Raw genomic sequence first — 18,445 nt, 5'->3', positions numbered from 1 at the left:
CTCTCATTGGCTTGTATTTAACTGCCCCAGGGGGTGTTCATCCAACACCCTGGAAGGGCCTTCCTCTAGCTCTTATGGTACTTCTGCATACTAATGGAACAGGCAGCTCTTGTGGGTTATCTCTTGTTCTTGTGACATGACCACTTCCCCTCTTCAGTCAAGTCTCAGGTGACATGCTTGCACTGCTTCATTTATGCGATTTTTTTGTTAGTTGTGTATTGTTGCCTCCTCACAGCTGCCACTTGGTGAATTGATTAGTCATGGCAACCCACAAAAGCCAGAGAAGATGATACCATCTTTCTAAGCATTCGTGGTTATAGATCTTTGGGCAGAGGGGTCACTGCATGGATGGGGGCAGAGAAAGCCTCCCCCCAGTCTGTTAGGTGACCACCAAGGTATTAGTGAAAGAGCACAAGGGCCAATGTAGCGTCAGCCTTCTTACTGAAGATGTTGTAGTTCTTAGTCTCCATGATACACTGAAGCATTTAGTGCCAAGCTGAAATCTTTCCTATTCTTAAATTAGAGGGTTCTCTCAAAGCTGTTGCTTTTATGTGGGTGTTGAAATGAAGCAGAAGTGCAACAATAAGATGCCAGCGGTGTAATTGAATTACAAAGAGTAAGTGTTAAAAATACAGTAGCCCCTCTCCTCAGAGTCATGAATTTCTGACAGTCCCAGTGAGGAGCTATGTGAGCCAGCTGTCCCCCCAGGTATCACTCTGTTTGACTGAGCCCCTCAAAGCCCTTTGCAGAAGGTGGGCGTTAAGGGGAAACAGATGATGCATTGCTACAATGCTTGTTCCTTGCGTTTTGCTCCCTGGTGGAGTGGTTAAGTAAAGAAGAAAAATTGAAGGTGAAGCTGAAATTGGTGAGGCTTCACTACCCAAAAAAGCCTCTGACCCACATATTCTGACAATTAAAAAGTTTTTTGTGTTATTAAGCTTCTCCTTTAAAGTACAGAAATCCCATTAAGATTTAAACATGTCAGGGCAGGTAGGTGGCTCAGTGAATAGAGCACTGGCCCTGGAGTCAGGAGGACCTCAGTTCAAATGTGATCTCAGACCAGACACTTGATACGTTCTTAGCTGTGTGACTCTAGGCAGCTCACTTAACCTCAATTGTTTTGCAAAAAAAGAAGAAAAAAGAATACAAAATTAATACAATAAAACCTTATTTTTTTTAAAAAAAAGAATTAAACCTGTCAATTTGGAACTCAAAACTTTTTTTAAAAAATTAGAAAATTGTTTCACATGTGATTGGGGGAAAAAATAAAATCTTATATAGTTCAAAATAATTAAACCTGTCATTTATCCACAAATTATTGTAAATTAATCAGATAAATACCTTACAAGATTCCTAACTCTTGCAAGAAGAGTTTCTATTGAAGTGGGGTGGGGAGAGCAGCTAAGGCCTGGTGTAGGAAGACTGCATAACCTGAGAGCATTAGTGATATCTTGAGGAAGCTAGGAAAGGTAAAGATGGCAGGAGATAGACCTGGTGGCAGTTAGTGTACAGTTATGCCCTTGGTACCTTCTTTAGGATGCCTGAGTTAATACATCAGAATTAGTTTGGAAAATTGAAGACCTCCATTTCCCCAAATTCAGCTCATTATCCCCATTCCAAGTGTGGCATCAAAGTCAAGAAGACCTGGATACCAATCTGACTTCTGACACATACTGGTTATGTGATCCAGGACAAGGCGCTGAATGCCTTGGTACTCTAGGCCAGTAGTGTCAGACTCAAGTAGAAAGAGAGCCACAAAAGGTGGCATCTTGACTTAGAAAACCACATGTTCTGTGGCCTTTTTATTTATTTTGTTCAACATTTCCTAATTTCATTTTAATCTGGTTCTATTGAGAGTGTATGACACCTCTGTTCTATGCGATTCTCTAAGGCTACACATTGTAGGGGGGCTAACGTGCCTTGATAGAAGGAGTTTCCTCATTCGTAGCTGGCAGAGTTCGCTAACCCGATGACATCCCAGCTCCAGTGCCTGTCTCTATCCCAATTCCTGACCAATCTCTCTAGTTTGACTGAATGTCTCCATCACATACACTTGCCTAGGATGGGAAGGAAAAAGGAGGAAAACCTCATTAGTCAAGAAGTGAGGTTGGTATATGATCTCTAAGGACTCTTCTAGTTTTAAAGTTTATTCCATGTTTTTTTAACACAAATTTGTTGTTAATTTCCTCCTTTGTTTGTCTTGAAACTACTTTTCTTATTGTCTTATCCCCTGGTTTCAGGTGGGATAGCGTAGCCCCATTTTGAGCCCAGAGTTGTCCTCTTTTTAAATCCAGTGAAGAAGGATCCTTCTTTTCCCTTATTTTTTTTCCTTTTGCTAGGCAGTGGGGTTAAGTGACTTGCCCAGTGTCACACAGCTAGTGTTATATGTCAGGTCCTCCTGATTGCAGGGCTGGTGCTCTATCTACTGTGCCATCTAGCTACCCCTTTCTTTTCCCTTATTAACTTGTTCTAGTGTCTTTCAGATAGAAAATATTGCCCTGTTACCTCTGCTATGATTTCAAACCTCTTTGCTTTTCTGTCTTTAGTTGCACATATTTTTTCAAATAAAAGCACAAAGTTGGTTGATATGTCAGGTGAAGTTGCTTAACTTTTTCTTTGTCACCAAAGGAGATTTTCAGGGTTGTAGGAGTTCATTTGGTATTCAGCATATGCCTCCTTGCCCTATAAACCCTGTGTATGTCCTGTTAACCCATCTAGATTCAAAAGCCATTCCTTAGGGCCTGGATGTGTGTTCTTAGTTCCTTACATAGAGATGCTTAGCAAACATTTTCTTTGTTGATTGTTTTATGTGAAATGTGTTGATAAAATATGTTTTCTCTTAGGTTTGTTCCATATATTGGAATTGTGACGATTCTCATGAATGACTATCCTAAATTTAAGGTAAGAAAGTGCTTCACTGTTTTCTTGGGAAATCAGTACCTTAGTCCAGTTTGGGGGATACATACACACATACACACACACACACACACACATGAAAAATCATTACAATTAAGAAAGAAAAGTAATTGATTAATTGAATTTACTACATGCCAGCAAGAATTGATCCCTATCGGTTAGTTTAAGTTTCTTGGCAGGGGGTAGAAAGTGGGGGGAGGACTAAATGTAGATCTGCAAACAATCTGATTTTTGTTCCTTTGTCTGTTTGTTTTCCAGTATGCAGTCCTCTTTTTACTGGGTTTATTTGTGCTGGTCCATCGGGAGTAAGATGTTTGCCTTATAGCTCCTGAGGAAGATACTGTGCTTTTTGTTACAAAATGTTTGGAGTAGATCCTGATCTGTGAAAAGTGGAAGCAAAAAATGCAGATTTCAATGCTTCTTGGTCGCATCAATTTGAATTAGTTTATGTTTCCACTGCAGAGTGAGGGTGACTGTGTGGGTGGGTGAGTGTTGTGCCTATGTGCACACACATAGGGAATTTCAGCCACAGGTTTTCATATGTTCGTGTCACATTTTAGCGTTTTTGTACATCGGTGAATTTTTTTATATTAAAAGGTTGAGCCAAAGCCCTCAGTGTTTGTATTTTGAAGCTAAGCTTCACTTCTAAAGTGCCTAAAGAACTCTGTAAATAATGCTATAGCTCTGGATGAGTTTGAAACTGCCATTCCTCTTGATAATAGGGATGGTATATATTGAGGTCATCATAAGTCTTAACTTTACAAAACTTTAAATAAAAGACTTTGCACATTGAACCCCTTATCCCTGACTTGTGTTTGTCGGGAGGAACAGTTAAAAGTTTGCATTCTTGTGCTGTTTCATGAAATCTTCAAGAGATTGGAAGCTTGGTTATAAACAGTCTATTGGTTAAAGCATTTCCCCCAAAGTTTAGCAGCTGTATTTTCTACTGCTCTCCTTTGTGGAGCAAAAGGATCTATTTAGCTCTAAAGAAAACATCAAACAAATAAAATTACTTGTTCACTAGATCATCTTCCAATGTATGTATAACAGGCTTCCCTGAGAGGCTCAGAAACACCCACTAGCTTACACATATTTGTATAGTCCTTTTGACTCTCATCAAAGTATTGGAGGCCTCAAGGCAGGTAGTGCCAGTGCTGCTAGGTAGGTTCCTGCTCTTACCTACTCAAAGCTCCTGGCCTTTGCCTTCCTCAGTCTAGTCTGCAAGATGATAAGATATACATGAGTATTTCCAGAGCAGAGAGGCTTTTTAATATGTTGTGACAGATGGAGGGATTTAGGAGTGGGGAGGAAACTTGAGAAAGTATAAGATCGCAGATTTTGGAATTGAAACAGACTTCAGAGATCATCTGATCTTACTCCCTTGTTTTATAGATAAGGAAACTGAGACCCAGAGAGGTGAAATTTGTCCAAGGTTGTCATGCATCATAGATAGTAAATAGAACCAGTATTTAAATTCAGGTCTTTTGAATCAAAGTGATTCTAGGGCAAAACATCATCATTACCCTACTCTGTTTTTTTAGTGAGAAATTTGAAAGTAGTGGACCAGTATTATATATCTCAGCTCAAAAAATACTTTGAATCATTTGTCCAAGAAGTTCAGTGCTGGCAGGAAAAAGCCATCTCTGCTGTAACTGCAGAGGAGTAAGAATGGGAGGGGCGAACTAATCCATCGTCTTGAAGTACTGCAGTTACAGGGAACCACACCACTGGAAGTCCATTAACAAGAGGCTAGCCTTCCAACCCTTGGGCATGAGCTTTTAATGGCATCCTTGGAGTTTGGAAGTCATACTTGGCAGATGATTGCCAACAAATGCATTTTTGAACTCGGCTGTGAATCTTATACAGGTACTAGACACAATCTCCCATGAGCCCCTGGAGCAACTGTTAGAACTAGAGAAGTCCATCCTTCCCCAAGCAGAAGAACTTTTTGCTCTTTCCAGTGAATCAAAGCTACTTCGGAATCCCATATAATCAGTCAGTGCTTTGGGTTGTGCTATGGTGCCAAGAATGTGCTGGGTTCTGGCCTCATTGACCCTGGATGAAACATTTGATGTCTCTGCGTTTACTTGTAAAATGAGGAAAATGAAGCCCATACATCACAAAGATGCCACAAGGATAAAATGTCTGTACTTGGCATTATTTCCCACCCTTGTGTATTTCTCCACCGTCAGCCTCCCTTTTATGGAGGAAATCTCTCACTTATTTGCACCATCTGTTTTCTTCCCTTCGTCTAGTTAGCAGCAACAGAGCCATTCTAAAGGCCTGGCCAGGGCAGACAAAAAGTGGCACAATGACCCAGTTTGCTGATTATAAGAGTTTTTAAGGGGGGGGGGTTTGATGATTGAGTTCTAGGCAAATAGAGCAGGCTGGTAGGTATAATTTCTTCCTAAAGCAGCTTAGCTGCATAATTTCTCCTTTTCTCTTTTTCTGGTAGTAGTACTAAATAAATGCTATTAAAGGGGGTAGGTGAAGGAAGAAAGGATTATAGGAGTACATACAGATTTAAAAAAGCCCTTGAAGAATACATTACAGATTCAAGATGGTCTTTTAGCTAGGTGGTACAGTGGATAGAGGGCTGGGCTTTGAGTCAGGAAGATCTCAGTTCAAATCCTGCCCCAGCTGCTTTGCTAGCTGTGTGACCCTGGGCAAGTCACACTGTTTACTTCACTTTCCTCATCTGTAATGGAGATAATAGTAATAATACCTACCTCCCACGGTTGTTGCAAGAATCCAATGAGATTGAATAATTGTAGAGTGCTTAACACAGTGCCTCGCGCAAAGTAAATACTCTACAAATGTTAGCTGTTATTTTCAGGAAAATTTGAAGGCTTAGGCAAAGTTATTCTGGGCTGGCATTTATTAAGAATAAAGGAAATGGAAGCAGAATTAGAGAAACTTTAAAAGAGAGTGTGGCTTTGATGATAATCAACATTAAGTCCTACTTTGTGCCAGGCACTGTGCTGCTAAGTACTGGGGAGGCAGAAAGAGGTAAAAGATAGTCCCTACCCTCAAGAAGCTCATAATCTAGTGGAGAAGACAATAAGCAAGCAAATATGTACAAACAAGCTACATACGGGATAAATAGTCAATTAAGAGAGAAGGCAGGAGCAGCAGCTATGTGGCAAAGTGGATAGAGCTCCAGCCTTGGAGTCAGGAGGACCTGAGTTCAAATCTGGCCTCAGACACATAACACTTACTAACTGTGTGACCCTGGGCAAGTCACTTAACCCTGATTGCCAAAAAGCAAGATGAAACAGAGAGAGAAGGCACTAGAATTAAAGAGCTGTGAAAGGCTGTAGAAGATGGGGTTTTATGGAGTGTCTGGTTCACGGAATACCAAAGAGGCCAGTAACACTAGATTGAAGAGTAGGTGGCAGGAAATAAGGTTAAATATGAAGACTGGAAAGGTAGGAGGGGGCTGGGTCATCAAGGGCTTTGAACACCAAACAGAGGATTTTCTATTTGGTCCTGGAGGCAATAGGGAGCCACTGGGTTTTGTAGAGTTAGGAGAGAGGGTGGAATAGTCCAGACCTTAGTTTTAGGAAAATGCCTTTGGTGACTGATTGGAGTGGTGAGAGACTTAAGGCAGGCAGACCCAGCAGTGGTCCAGGCACCAAAGTGGTGGCAGTGTCACAGCAGAGGAAGTGGGGTAGGGGATGGGGGGGTGTTAAGAGATGTTACAAGGGTGAAATCAACAGGCCTTGGCAGCAGATTGAATTTGGAGGGTAAGAGTTATTGAGTTGATGATGACACCTGGGCTGCAAGCCTGAGAGACTGGGAAGATGATGTTGCCTTCCAATAATAGGAAGTTGGTGGGGGATGGGGTATTTAGGGGGGAAATAGTGAGTTCAGTTTTGGACATGTTGAGTTTGAGAGGTCTATTGGACATCCAGTTGGAGATGTCTAAAAGATAATTGGAGACGCAAGTCTGGAGGTCAGCTGAGAGGTTAGGGCAGGATAGGTAGATTTGAGAATCAGCCTCATAGAGATGATCATTAAATCCGTGGGAGCTGATGAGATCACCAGTTGATGCAGTACAGAGAGAGAAGAGAAAAGGGTCCAGGACAGAACCCTGTGGGACACAGACTGTTAGAGGCCATGATCTAGATGAGGATCTAGCAAAGGAGACAGAGAAGGAGCAGTCAGATAGACAGGAGGAGAAGCAGGAGAAGGGATGTCCTGAAAACCTGGAGGGAAGAGAGTGTCAAAGGCTGCAGAGGGAGGTCAAGCAGAATGAGGATTGAGAAAAGGCTATTGGATTTGGCGATTAAGAGATCACTGATAACTTCAGAGAACAGTTCTAGTGATGATGTGTCCATTGGGGGTTCATGGATCTAGAGTTGGAGGGGAGGGGGTTCAGAGGCCTACTAGTCCCATCCCCTTCCTTTAACAGGAGTTCAGCTCTGGTTCTCAGACCCCGGAAGCCACACTGCTATTCCTCAGCGGTTCCACCCTCCATTCAACCTCCATAATGAAGATGCCCAAATTTCCATCTGCAGTCCCACCTAAGCCTTTCATTTTCAGCTCCACTTCTCTGCCCCTTGGACAACTCTATCTGGTTGTTCTACCTCAAGTTCAACATGTCTAAAACAAAAAATTCTACCATGATCACACCCCTCCAAAAAAACCCAGAAACTCCCATTTATACCAATGGTGCTAAAATTCAGTAACCAAAGCTTGAAACTTTAGATTGTTTGCTCTGCTCTGCCTCACATGCCCAGGATGAAATCCTTAGCTTAGCATTTAAGACTGTCCATTATCTGGGCCCTCCCTACCTCTCCAAACTTAGCTCCCATTATTTCCCAGAATGAGCCCTCCCCCATTCAGAAGATCCCCCATTCCCGTTCTTCTGAATGTGTTGTTTATATTTTTGTCTATGTTCCTCATCTAAGAATGCCTTCTTCCTTCCCTTCCTTATTCGTCTTTGCTTGTCTAATTCTACCCCATTCTTCAAGGCTCATCTCAAGTCCTGCTCTCCCAACTAGCTAGTCCTTGTGGCACTCGGTCCTCAGAATTCACCCTTATTGTATCTATCATCATTTGCCTTATATTGTCAACTTTTCATGTATATATCCTGCTTTCCCTCTTAGATTCTAAGGCCCTTTGCATCATGGCCTATAGCATAGTCCTCCCACATGAGTGTTGATTAAGTGTGTGTTAGAGATGAGATTCACTAAAAACTAATTTAATCATTAGCAAATCAATCCTTGCAAGTCATCAAAATTATCTTAACTGTTCATCATCTGATGTATAATTTAGTGTGACATAGAAATGATCATGGGCTTTCAAAAGCTAGGCAGGCCCAGGCTCAGGCCCAGACTGAGAAGGCCCAAACTATACCAACAAGACTATGTGTCACCTGAGCACAAGCATTACTAGGAATTGTTTTTTGGCCATAGCAACTCATAATAAAACTGTCTACTAAAGCACCAGTCTGCATTGGTGGAAGGAATAAGCTACACCGTGAAATCATGAATATTTGGAAGTATTCAAGCATAACATTCACTCATCCCACCCCTCACAAATGTAAACTTGAGCTGTGTATGTGTGTGTCCTTGTTTATTGGTTCTATTTATATAGCCCACTTTATAGTCTGTGTCCTTTCCACTTCCTGATACTGAACGTCAATTTCCTTCCTTCCTTGCAGTCATTTAAACCTACAGCTTTTATTTGCTGTTCCTTGATTTAAAAAAAGAAAAAAACCACCTCTCTGTGTACTAATTTGGTCCCTTTTTAAAGGTTAATTATATAATCCTCTTAGGTGTTGCTTGAGTATCATAAATATCTCTCTTCCTCTTCTTTTGCCCTTGCTGGCATTTTCCAGTCAAGATCCACAAAATACCGGTCTTTGTTGGGCTTCAGGAAACAAAATGGGAAGCACCAATCCTCTCCCTGTATAAAATTTCCACGTCATCTCTAGGCAATGGTATGTTGTGTGCAGGTCTGGTTACCACAAATCTAACAAAATAAAAATAAAAAAGTAATGGCTATAGAAAAAGTGCAGGGAAGAAGTACTGAGAGGGCTTCAGAAATAAGAGCATACCAAAAAGATTAGGATCTTCCTCCCTCAGGTCTGGAAAGGTGAAGGCTGAGAAAAGGAGAGAGAAAAAGGCGATAACATACAAGTAATATTACACTGCATTGTCTCCTTTGATCCTGACGACATTTTGCATGAGGTGGTTAGGGTAGATGTTATCCTCATTTTATAGATGGGGTAACTGAAACCCTGAGTAAGGTGACAACTTTTTCAAAGTTGAGACTCAAACATAGGTCATCTGGCTCACAAGTCCAGTGCTCTTCTATTGACACGTGCCTTGAATCATTAAGTGAGGTTAAAAAACAAAACACCAGATTCTAGGATGAGAGCATTAGTTAGGTAAATTTAAACAAAAGGAGTGTGCCTCACTCAGGCCATGGAGTCCAGCCCATACCCAGAGCATGGATCCTATGTACATTCTTAGCAAGTGGCCATCTATCCACTTGACAATCTTCAGTGACTTTAAAACTCACCACTCTAGGAGCAGATAAGTGTTGAAGTAGATAGAGTACCAACCCTGGAGTCAGGAGGACCTGAGTTCAAATCTGGCCTCAGACACAATACTCACTAGCTGTGTGACCCTGGGCAAGTCACTTAACCCCAGTTGCCTCAAAGGAAAAGGAAAAAAGAAAACTCACTACTTTTGAGACAGCCCATTCCAGTTATGCACAATTCTAAGTGTTAAAACATTTTAATTTTACACTGAGCTGAAATCTGCCTTTTGGCATTTCCTATTCGTTCATTATACCTATTTCTGCTCTCCAGGACAAAACATAACAGGTCTTTCTTCCCCAGGATAATCCTGTCTCAGCTGAACTCAGTTTTGTGTTCCCATCATCCCGCTCCTTCCTATCCCCCCACAGAGGGGCAGAGTCAGGACTCAAACCCAGACCTGACTCCAAGTCCAGGATATTTCCACAACATCCTACTAAATGTAGCCTATGGAGAGACCTGACAGCCCCAAGAGCTGATACCATGGATAACCAGTGCCATCATCTTTTGGGGGTGTGTGGGGAGAGTTTGAGTATTGAGACTGGGGCTCCGTATCTAGCTCAAGCTAGAGATTCAGCAGCCGCTCCTAGGCCAATCCCAATACTGATTGGCATTGAAGCTTAGGCCTTTTTTTTTTAACCTTAGCCTACCTGCACCTCTTAGGCAGCCTGGTGGTCCTTTTCTCTGCAGTTTATCATATTTGTGCTAGACTCAGTGTGGACACCTGATCATCTCTAGCCCTACTTCAGCTCTGAACCCCCAAGTTCTAGTAGTCCACTGGTCTTAGCCTCCACTCCCCCCATTCCTCTCCACCCCTGCCCAGCAGGAGGAAATTATAGGCATGCACTGCCATACTTGGCCACAATTGGTTACTAAAGGAAATGGAGTTTAAGACTATGTCCCCCCAAATTTTTGAGGTATATTTGGAAGGCACTGATGATATTCCACAACCCATCCCTTAATACAGTTCTCAGAGACTGAAAAATGCCTAGGCAGGAAGAACTTTGAGTCTGATCTAGCATATCCATTTTTGTGTGCTTAGGAAAATTGGAAGTACTATATTAAAATACCCCAAATGAAAATCCAAAACCCAGAAAAACTAGCAATGTTTGTTCACATTTTCCTTGAGACTCCTCCCTCCTATTGGAGAGGATAAAGGAGTTCACATTAGAGAGTTCTTCCCAATCCTCCACCATTTAGGAGAGCACCCAGGGAATTCACCTCATCATTTCTCACCCAGATGCTCTCCTGGTTTTCTTGATCTCCACAAACTCTTGAACTCCACAACTCAAACTCACACCTCCTTATTGAAGAGGATGGGAAATTACCAGATGGGAAGAGGATGATAAAAGCAGAGAGCCTCAAAAGGGGCTAAGTTGTTGCAAGATGGTGGAGGTACAATATTCTAGAAGGAGCAGTAGAGAATAAGTATGTCCCTACCCCTCATCCCAGCTTCTCTGTTACCCAGAATCAAGGGGAGTGGGGAAAATGGCAGCCTTCATGAGTGAGAATTGTCAAGGAAGTGGCAAGAGGCTTTAATTCAGGTGAAAAGGGAGGCAGGGAAAGGAAAGGGAGTGGGAAAACTGAAGGATGGTGGAGAGTTGGTGCACAGTAGGGCAGGTTCTAAAGGGTACAGTGGAAGGGGGTGATGGTAAGGTGGGCTGTGAGGCTTAGGAAGGTTGGTATTAAAATGGATAGAGATGTGACTATGAGGGGCAGGAGCTAGGCAGAGGGGTTTTGCTAAAGGTGTGGGTTGTAGATAACAGATGAAAAAGATAGGATTTGGGCAGGAGGAAAGAGAGAAAGATCTGAGGGAGGGGAGATGAGGATTGATTGGTAAAGGTTCACTATATCTAGCCTGCCTCAGACCCACCATTGTTGCTCAGAGTGATCTTCCTGCCATGTGGCTCCAATGACTCCGTCTTCTCTTCCTTTATTTAAAATTAAATTTCATTTTCACAAAGATCTGTCTTTTCTCACTTTCTCTTTTTGTCCCACTCTGTTGAGAAAGCAAGAAAAACTATCTTTTTTATAAACATGTATATTTAAAAAAAATAAATTCCTGTATTGGCCACATCAAAAAAAAAATTATGTCTTAGTCTGCACTTTTGGGTCCATCACTTTCTTATTGGGAGGTAGGCAGCATGTTTCATCATGTGATCTCTGGAATTGTGGTTGGTCATTGACACACTTCTTTGTATCTTTATGGGAACAATAATCAAATGAACACTACCATTTCCGGAAAGGAGAACTCAAGCAATTGCCCTACGACTCAACTCACCTTTCCTGTAACTTTACAGACCAAAATACTATTCCTTAGCTACCACCTTCCTATATATATTGTCTTCCTCTATTAGGATGTCATTTCCTAGAGAGCAAGGACTGTCTTGGTACTATCTTGCTTTCTGTATTTGTATCCCCCACAGATGACCCAATGCTTGGCCCGTAGTAAGCATTTAAATGCTTTTTCATCCATTCATTCATTTCTGAGCAGTTAGTGATTAGAAAAGTATCAAATAAATCAGCCCCAAATGGAATGACAATATTTTGTGTGCCCATAGGCCTTGTTGACCCATCAACTTTTTTGTTATGGGGGCATTCTGGGCACATGCTGAGGTCATGCTGATCTTACCCTAGGCCTGCATTTGTTATTCCAGATTGAGGCACTCCCAATGGCTAGTGCAGTATTTGGCAATCTGCAGTTTCCTTGCTGAGCTCCTGGACCATGTCTGGATGATGCTGGTTCCTTTCTTTTTCTTTCTAATGATAATATGTATGTTCTTCAACACATAAACAGGAACCCAAAACTGAGTAAATGGTCACCTTCAATAATAAATCTGGGAAATCATGGTTTCTGGCTTTCTTTTTGTGGCTCTGGGAAAGGGAATGGAATTAGTCATGGAGAGACTCTTCGGGAAACTGTGATGACAATTCTTACTTCAAGGAAATTGTGTGTGTGTGTGTGTGTGTGTGTGTGTGTGATATACTGGCCTCGTGATACTTCATAGTATGCACAGTTACCAACCATTTTCAGATGCTTTACTTTGTTGAAGGCTTTGGGGAATAACATGCTAGAGGTTTGATATAATGTTCTTCCTAGGGATCATGGCATAGCTACTTACTAACAAGGCTCCTTTGAGACTTCAGGGCTCACACTCATTTGGTAGGGTCCAACCCACCTGATGCCAAATTCTGTTCTATAACAACAGCAACAGTAAAACAATACATTGATGTCAGTTTGAGAATTCCTCATAGGCAATTGTAGGTTTTGCCTGAGGTTTTATTCTGTGAAACCTCCCACAGAACCAGTCAAAGGTTACCAGTGCCAAATATGCCTTAGAGAGGTGCAATTAGATGAGATTACCCACATTAGAGAGATGCAAAGTGCAAGGATTTAGCAGACACATCTACATGACTTAAGAAAAAAAACACCACTGGACCAATCTCTTTAGGACTCTTCTAGCTTGCCTTTCCGGAGGATGCATCTGTAGATTGGCCAATTTACCCAGCCTGGGAAGCTGAGTAGTAATATACTGTTGGAAGATGTCTTCTCATTGTCTCCAATGAAAGGATTGTGTGAGGTGAGTAGGTGGTGCAGTGGATAGAGCACCCTGAAGTCAGGAGGACCTGAGTTCAAATCTGGCCTCAGACACTTGACACTTAACTAGCTGTGTGACCCTGGGCAAGTCACTTAATCCTATTGGCAATGCCTAGCCAAAAAAAAAAAAAGATGTTGTTAGGCTAGCAAGCTTAAAATTTCTGTCAAAACCTGGTTTCAGCCTTCTTTTCTCATGTGTCAGTTTATGAAAATGGGGATATCATTAGCTGGTTACAGAAAATTCTTGAAGGCTTTCCCTTAGAATTCTAGGGACTCATGATGAGAAATGCTGTCTACCTCCAGAGAAATAACTGATGAAGTCTGAATGCAGATTGAAACAAACTTTTTTTCACTTTATTTTTTGGTGTGGGGTTTTGTTTTTGGGGGGTTTTTTTGGTTTTTTTTTATTGGTCTATGTCTTCTTTCACAATATAACTTATGTGGAAACGTGTTCTGCATAATTGCACATGTATATCCTATATCAAATTGCTTACCATTTCAGGGAGGGAAGAGGAAGGGAGAGAATTTAAAACTCAAATTGTTTTTACATGTAATCAGGAAAAATAAAATATTACTTTAAAAAAATTCTAGGGATGGTATGGATCAGAGTATTTGATCAGCTCTTAAACTATTGTATTAACTTTACTTTGGGTTCATCTTTGTTTTCTAGGATATCCTTTTCCTGCCATGAAGAATTTCCATTTTAAATTGTGGGTTGATTTTACTGGGGTCTACGCAGTGGTTCCATAACATTCTCTCATCCAGAGAAAAGCAGACTAGAAAAAGACATTCCCAGTGGTTGGGAAGTCAAGGCAACCCCTTCAGGTGATTTAGAAGATCCCTTAGCCCTTGGAATTACCATTTAAGATGGACATTATATAACTTTCCCCGTGTGGTATCGTATTAAAGCACTGCTCTGAGCATCAGAAGACTGGGTGTCAGTCCTAATTGGCTGTGCCATGAACCAAATCGGTGGCTTTAGGCAAATCACTTAATCTCTCTGAGCCTCAGTTTCCTCAAGTCAAGTCATCAAGCATTTATTAAGCACATACTATATGCTAGGCAATGTGCTAAATTCTGGGATTACAAAGAAAGGCAAAACTATCTCTCTTTTCTTTTTGCATGCATTTTTTTAAAGTTTTAAAACTTATTTAAAACTTCAGTGCAAAATAAGAAAAGAAAAAAAACATTGACATGTACACAGCAGAACATGAGAGGATTCAATATAAAGCAATAAATTTCCATGTCAACAAAACCTATGTAATAAATATTACACATTGTTTTGAAGCTGTCCAGCTTTTCTATGCTTCCTTGTAGAAGTTTTCTTTTGTTTTCTGCTGTTCACTTTTTACTTTATTTTTTCCCCTTCTCCCCCAAAAGGGCTACAATTAAGTATATATACATAATATATAATATGTGTACATAGATACCTACAAACACACATATATACACTCATACACATGTATGTAAGACCATACTATGCTTATTTCTACTTGTCATCTCTTTTTCTGGATGTGGATAGCATGTTCTTTCATAAATCCAAGTCTTTCCATGTTTTTCTGAATCAACCAGCTCATCATTTCCTATACCACAGAAATATTCCAACCCAGTCCCATTCTATCAAAGAGATTGTCTATAAAAGTTTTTTCCCAATTTTCTTCATTCCTTCTATTCTTGGCTGCATAGGTTTTATTTATATAAGAAAATTTTAATTTAAAATAATCAAAATTATCCATTTTACACTTCAACAATGCTCTCACCTTATTATATAGTTTAAGGTCTGATACTATCGGATCTGCTTCCTTTTACCTCTTTTTTCCCCTGGTTTCTTTGAAGCTCCTGACCTTTTGTTCTTCTAAATGAACTTTGGTATTTTTTTCTAACTCAGTAAGATAAATTTTTAGTAATTTAATTGGGATAGTATTAAATAGATTAGTTAGGTCAAATTGTCTTTTTTTTTGTTATATTGTCTTTACCTACCCATGAACAATAAATATTACTCCAATTATTTATTTGTATAAAAAGCATTTTATGTTTATATTCATATAGTTCCTGTGTCTGTTTTGGCAGATATATTCTCAGGTATTTTATATTGTCTAGTTATTTTAAATGATCTAAAATAGTATTGAATAATATGGCTAACACATAGTATAGTTTCCCTATTTTTCTCTTTTGATTAAATCTATTTTAGCTCTAACTTTATTTGAAATCATGATTACTACCACTGTGTTTTTTTGTATAATAAATTCCACTCCTGACCTTTATGTTTATGTGTATCTCTCATTTTTAATAGCATTTCCAGAAAGCAACATATTGTTGAATTCAAATTTTTAATCTGCTATCAGTTTCTATTTTATGGGTAAATTCATCCCATTCACATTCTAAGCTATACTTACTTGTTTATTTTCTTCCTTCCTATTTTTCCTCACTATCCTTCTCACCCTATTCCTATCCCTCCTCTGCTTTACTTCTACCCACTACCTTGCCCTCCTATTCCTTAACCTACCCACCCCTCCAAGAATCCCTCCCTTATCCTCACCATTCCACTCTATCCCCTTGCCTTCATTTTCTTCTGAATATTGAAGACTTTTATACCCTTCTAGATATATGTTATTCTCTCTTTAATCCATTCCCGATGAAAGTAAGGTTTCAGCACTACCCACCCTTCCCACTACTAGTTTCTTCTGTGTCATTTTTTCCTTTTTTGTATAAGATACAAAATGCCTCATTTGTATGAGATAATTGCTCCTTTTTGTCTCTTCCTACATAGTTTTATTTTTTTTAGAATCACCCCCTCATACTCAGCTCAACCCAAGCCTTTCTTTCAAACTACCCAAATAAAAATTACAGTCATGATAGACTTTATATTTTCATATACAAGAAGTAAATGATTTGACCTTATTGAGTACCTTATAACTGGTCCGTAATGTATTTACTTTATATTTCTCCTGGATGTTATATGTCAAATTTTCCCTTACATTCTGCTGTTTTTATCACAAATACTTGGAAGTCTTTCAGTTTGTTAAATATCCATTTTTTTCCATTCAGAATCATACTTAACTTTGCTAGGTAAGTTACCCTTGGTCATAACTCCAGCTCTTTTACTCTACAAAATATAGTATTCTAAGACTAACGGTCCTTCAATGTAGTAGCTGCTAGTCTTGTGTAATCTTTATCGTAGCTCCACAATATTTAAATTGGTTTTTTTCCTAATATTTTTTTCTTAACCTGGGGGCTTTGAAACTTGGCTATGATATTCCTGTAAGTTTTTACTCCTGGGATCTCTTCCGGGTGGTGATTGGTGCATTTTTCTATTTCTATTTTGCCTATTTGTTTTAGAACTTCAGGGAAATATTCCTTGATAATTTCTCATAATATTGTATCAAGATTCTATTTTTTATCATAATTTTCAGGCAGTCCAACTATTCATATGTTATTTCTTCTTGATCTGCTCTCCAGATCAGTTGTTTTTCTGATGTTTCGTATTTTCTTATTATTTTATTCTTTTGATCTTGTTTTATTATTTCTTTGTGTTTTACAATGTCATTAGCTTCCCTTTCCCCAATTCTAGTCTTCAAGGAATTATTTTCTTCCTTAAGTTTTTGCTTCTCTATTTCAAGTTGGTTGGCTTTCTTTTCATAATTTTCTTGATTTTCTTGGGTTGCTCTTTTTTTTTCTAATTTTTCCTCAATCTCTCTAATTTGATTTTTAGTTCTTTTTAAGTTCTTCTAAGAAATCTTTTTGTGCTTGGGACCATTTAACGTTTTTCACTGAAAAGGGAGTGGCTTTTTTAGCTCCATTATCTTCCTCTAAATATGAACCCAGATCTCTATCCCCATAGTAGCTATCTATGCTTGGGTTCTTTCTCCTTTGCTTGCTCATTTTTATTTATTTATTTATTTTTCTCTGTTTGTTTTTGCAGCTATTAGTGTGATCAAATTCTAGTCTAGAGGTGTAGGAAATAATGCCCCAAGTCTCAGGTCCTTCTTACTGTTATTTTCTGAGGTCTGTCCCAGGGCTCAACCTTGGGCTCTCCTCTCCACTCCTAAGCCAAGGTTGGAGCTCCCCATCACACTGTCCTGCAAATGATCTTGCTCCTTCATTCTCTTGGGTAACTGCAAACTACAGCTGTCCTCTCTGCCCCAGAACTCAAACCAGCGTCTCTGTTCTCCTAAAAGTGCCCACAGCCAGCAGGGTCCCCGCCCCTCTGCTTCTGACTCACCAGGTATGTGCCAGCTCCTTCTCCCCTGAGGTGGCAACAGCAGCCCAGCACTGGACGCATCTGGTCAGCACAGCTGTGCTTGACGTCCCTCAACAGTGGAAGGTCCTTAAATTTTCTTCTCCCCACTCCATGCTGTCTGTGAGATGAAAGTTTCTAAAGCTGAAGCTGCCTCCAACCCCAGCTGCCCCTGTTCTTTGTTGATTCTGCAGAGTGGGCCTGGAGGTGTTTGCGCTTCACTCAGGCTGACTCTCTGCCCCTGAAGGTCAGGTCTTTCCTGGAGTCTTTTTAGGTTGTTTTAGGAGAACATCTGCTTTACCCAGACTTCTGTTTATTTCCACTGCTCTACATTCCTTCTGAAGCAATGTTCTGTCTTTTTTCTGTGGGGGGAAATTTGAAGAGCTGAAAGTTTTCTGACCTACCCCGCCATCTTCCCAGGATACTCTCCCCATCCCTCCTTTCAAGAAGTTCACAGTCTAATGGGGGATACAACTATGTACAAACGAGATATACATGGGATAAATCAGAGATTATTACAGAGGGAAATATCTTCATCTATAAAATGAGGAGAATGATTCTAAGGTTCCCTCTAGTTCTAAACTTCCATAATTCACTGAAAATGATATCTCTTTCTGGCTATTTACATATGTGTGTGTGTGTGTGTGTGTGTGTGTGTGTGTGTGTGCTCTTTAACTCTGTGTATGCCCTTGTGAATTATAAGTACTGGGCATACACATTTTTATGAACCAAACATTAAGTGTTTAGGTCCAGTATTTATAGAGGGGATAAGTTAGTACTTCCAGAGATAGGTAGAGCTCCTTAAAGTTCTCATGAACCTTAATGGTTCCCTTACCTGCCCCTCTGGTCCTAAGGTGGTTCCTAGGTCCTGATGGACCTAGCTTTGAAAGGGGATCAGTGAAAACAGGTGACCATATGACTAAGGGTCTTAAAATGCTAGGGCTCTTTAGTTTAAAAAACAAATACAAGATAAGATTAACTATGTTTTTTCTCTTCCAATCTGATTAAGAGGCAAAAAGTTCAAATTCGGAGGTTGGTTGGAGATTTACACAGTGCTGGATTGTTAACTGGTGTCTTTTGTAAATATTGAGTGTATAGTAAAAATAATAAAGTAAAATGTTAAAATAAAATCCTAGGGCTGAAG

General features: G+C 40.1%; 1 protein-coding gene across 2 annotated transcripts in view; it reads left to right on the top strand.

The window, feature by feature from the left end:
• SEC11A (SEC11 homolog A, signal peptidase complex subunit) overlaps window positions 1-3,710 on the top strand; it is a 35,058-nt gene extending 31,348 nt beyond the window's left edge. Inside the window, exons 5-6 of one of the 2 annotated variants that reach the window (XM_020966514.2) lie at window positions 2,844-2,901; window positions 3,175-3,710. In XM_020966514.2, the coding sequence (XP_020822173.1) occupies window positions 2,844-2,901; window positions 3,175-3,225 (109 nt within the window). In that variant the 3' untranslated portion in view covers window positions 3,226-3,710. Of the gene's footprint in view, window positions 1-1,891; window positions 2,813-2,843; window positions 2,902-3,174 lie in introns of those variants that run through there. The other variant, XM_078151100.1, reaches the window with a different exon arrangement.
• The last annotated feature ends 14,735 nt before the right edge of the window (window positions 3,711-18,445 follow it).

The sequence above is a fragment of the Phascolarctos cinereus genome, unplaced genomic scaffold (genome assembly GCF_003287225.1).
Source record: "Phascolarctos cinereus isolate Bilbo 61053 unplaced genomic scaffold, phaCin_HiC Scaffold_3;HRSCAF=262, whole genome shotgun sequence".
NCBI classification, from domain to species: domain Eukaryota; kingdom Metazoa; phylum Chordata; class Mammalia; order Diprotodontia; family Phascolarctidae; genus Phascolarctos; species Phascolarctos cinereus.
Note: the sequence above shows the minus strand (reverse complement) of the source record. Positions and strands in the feature narration are given on the sequence as shown.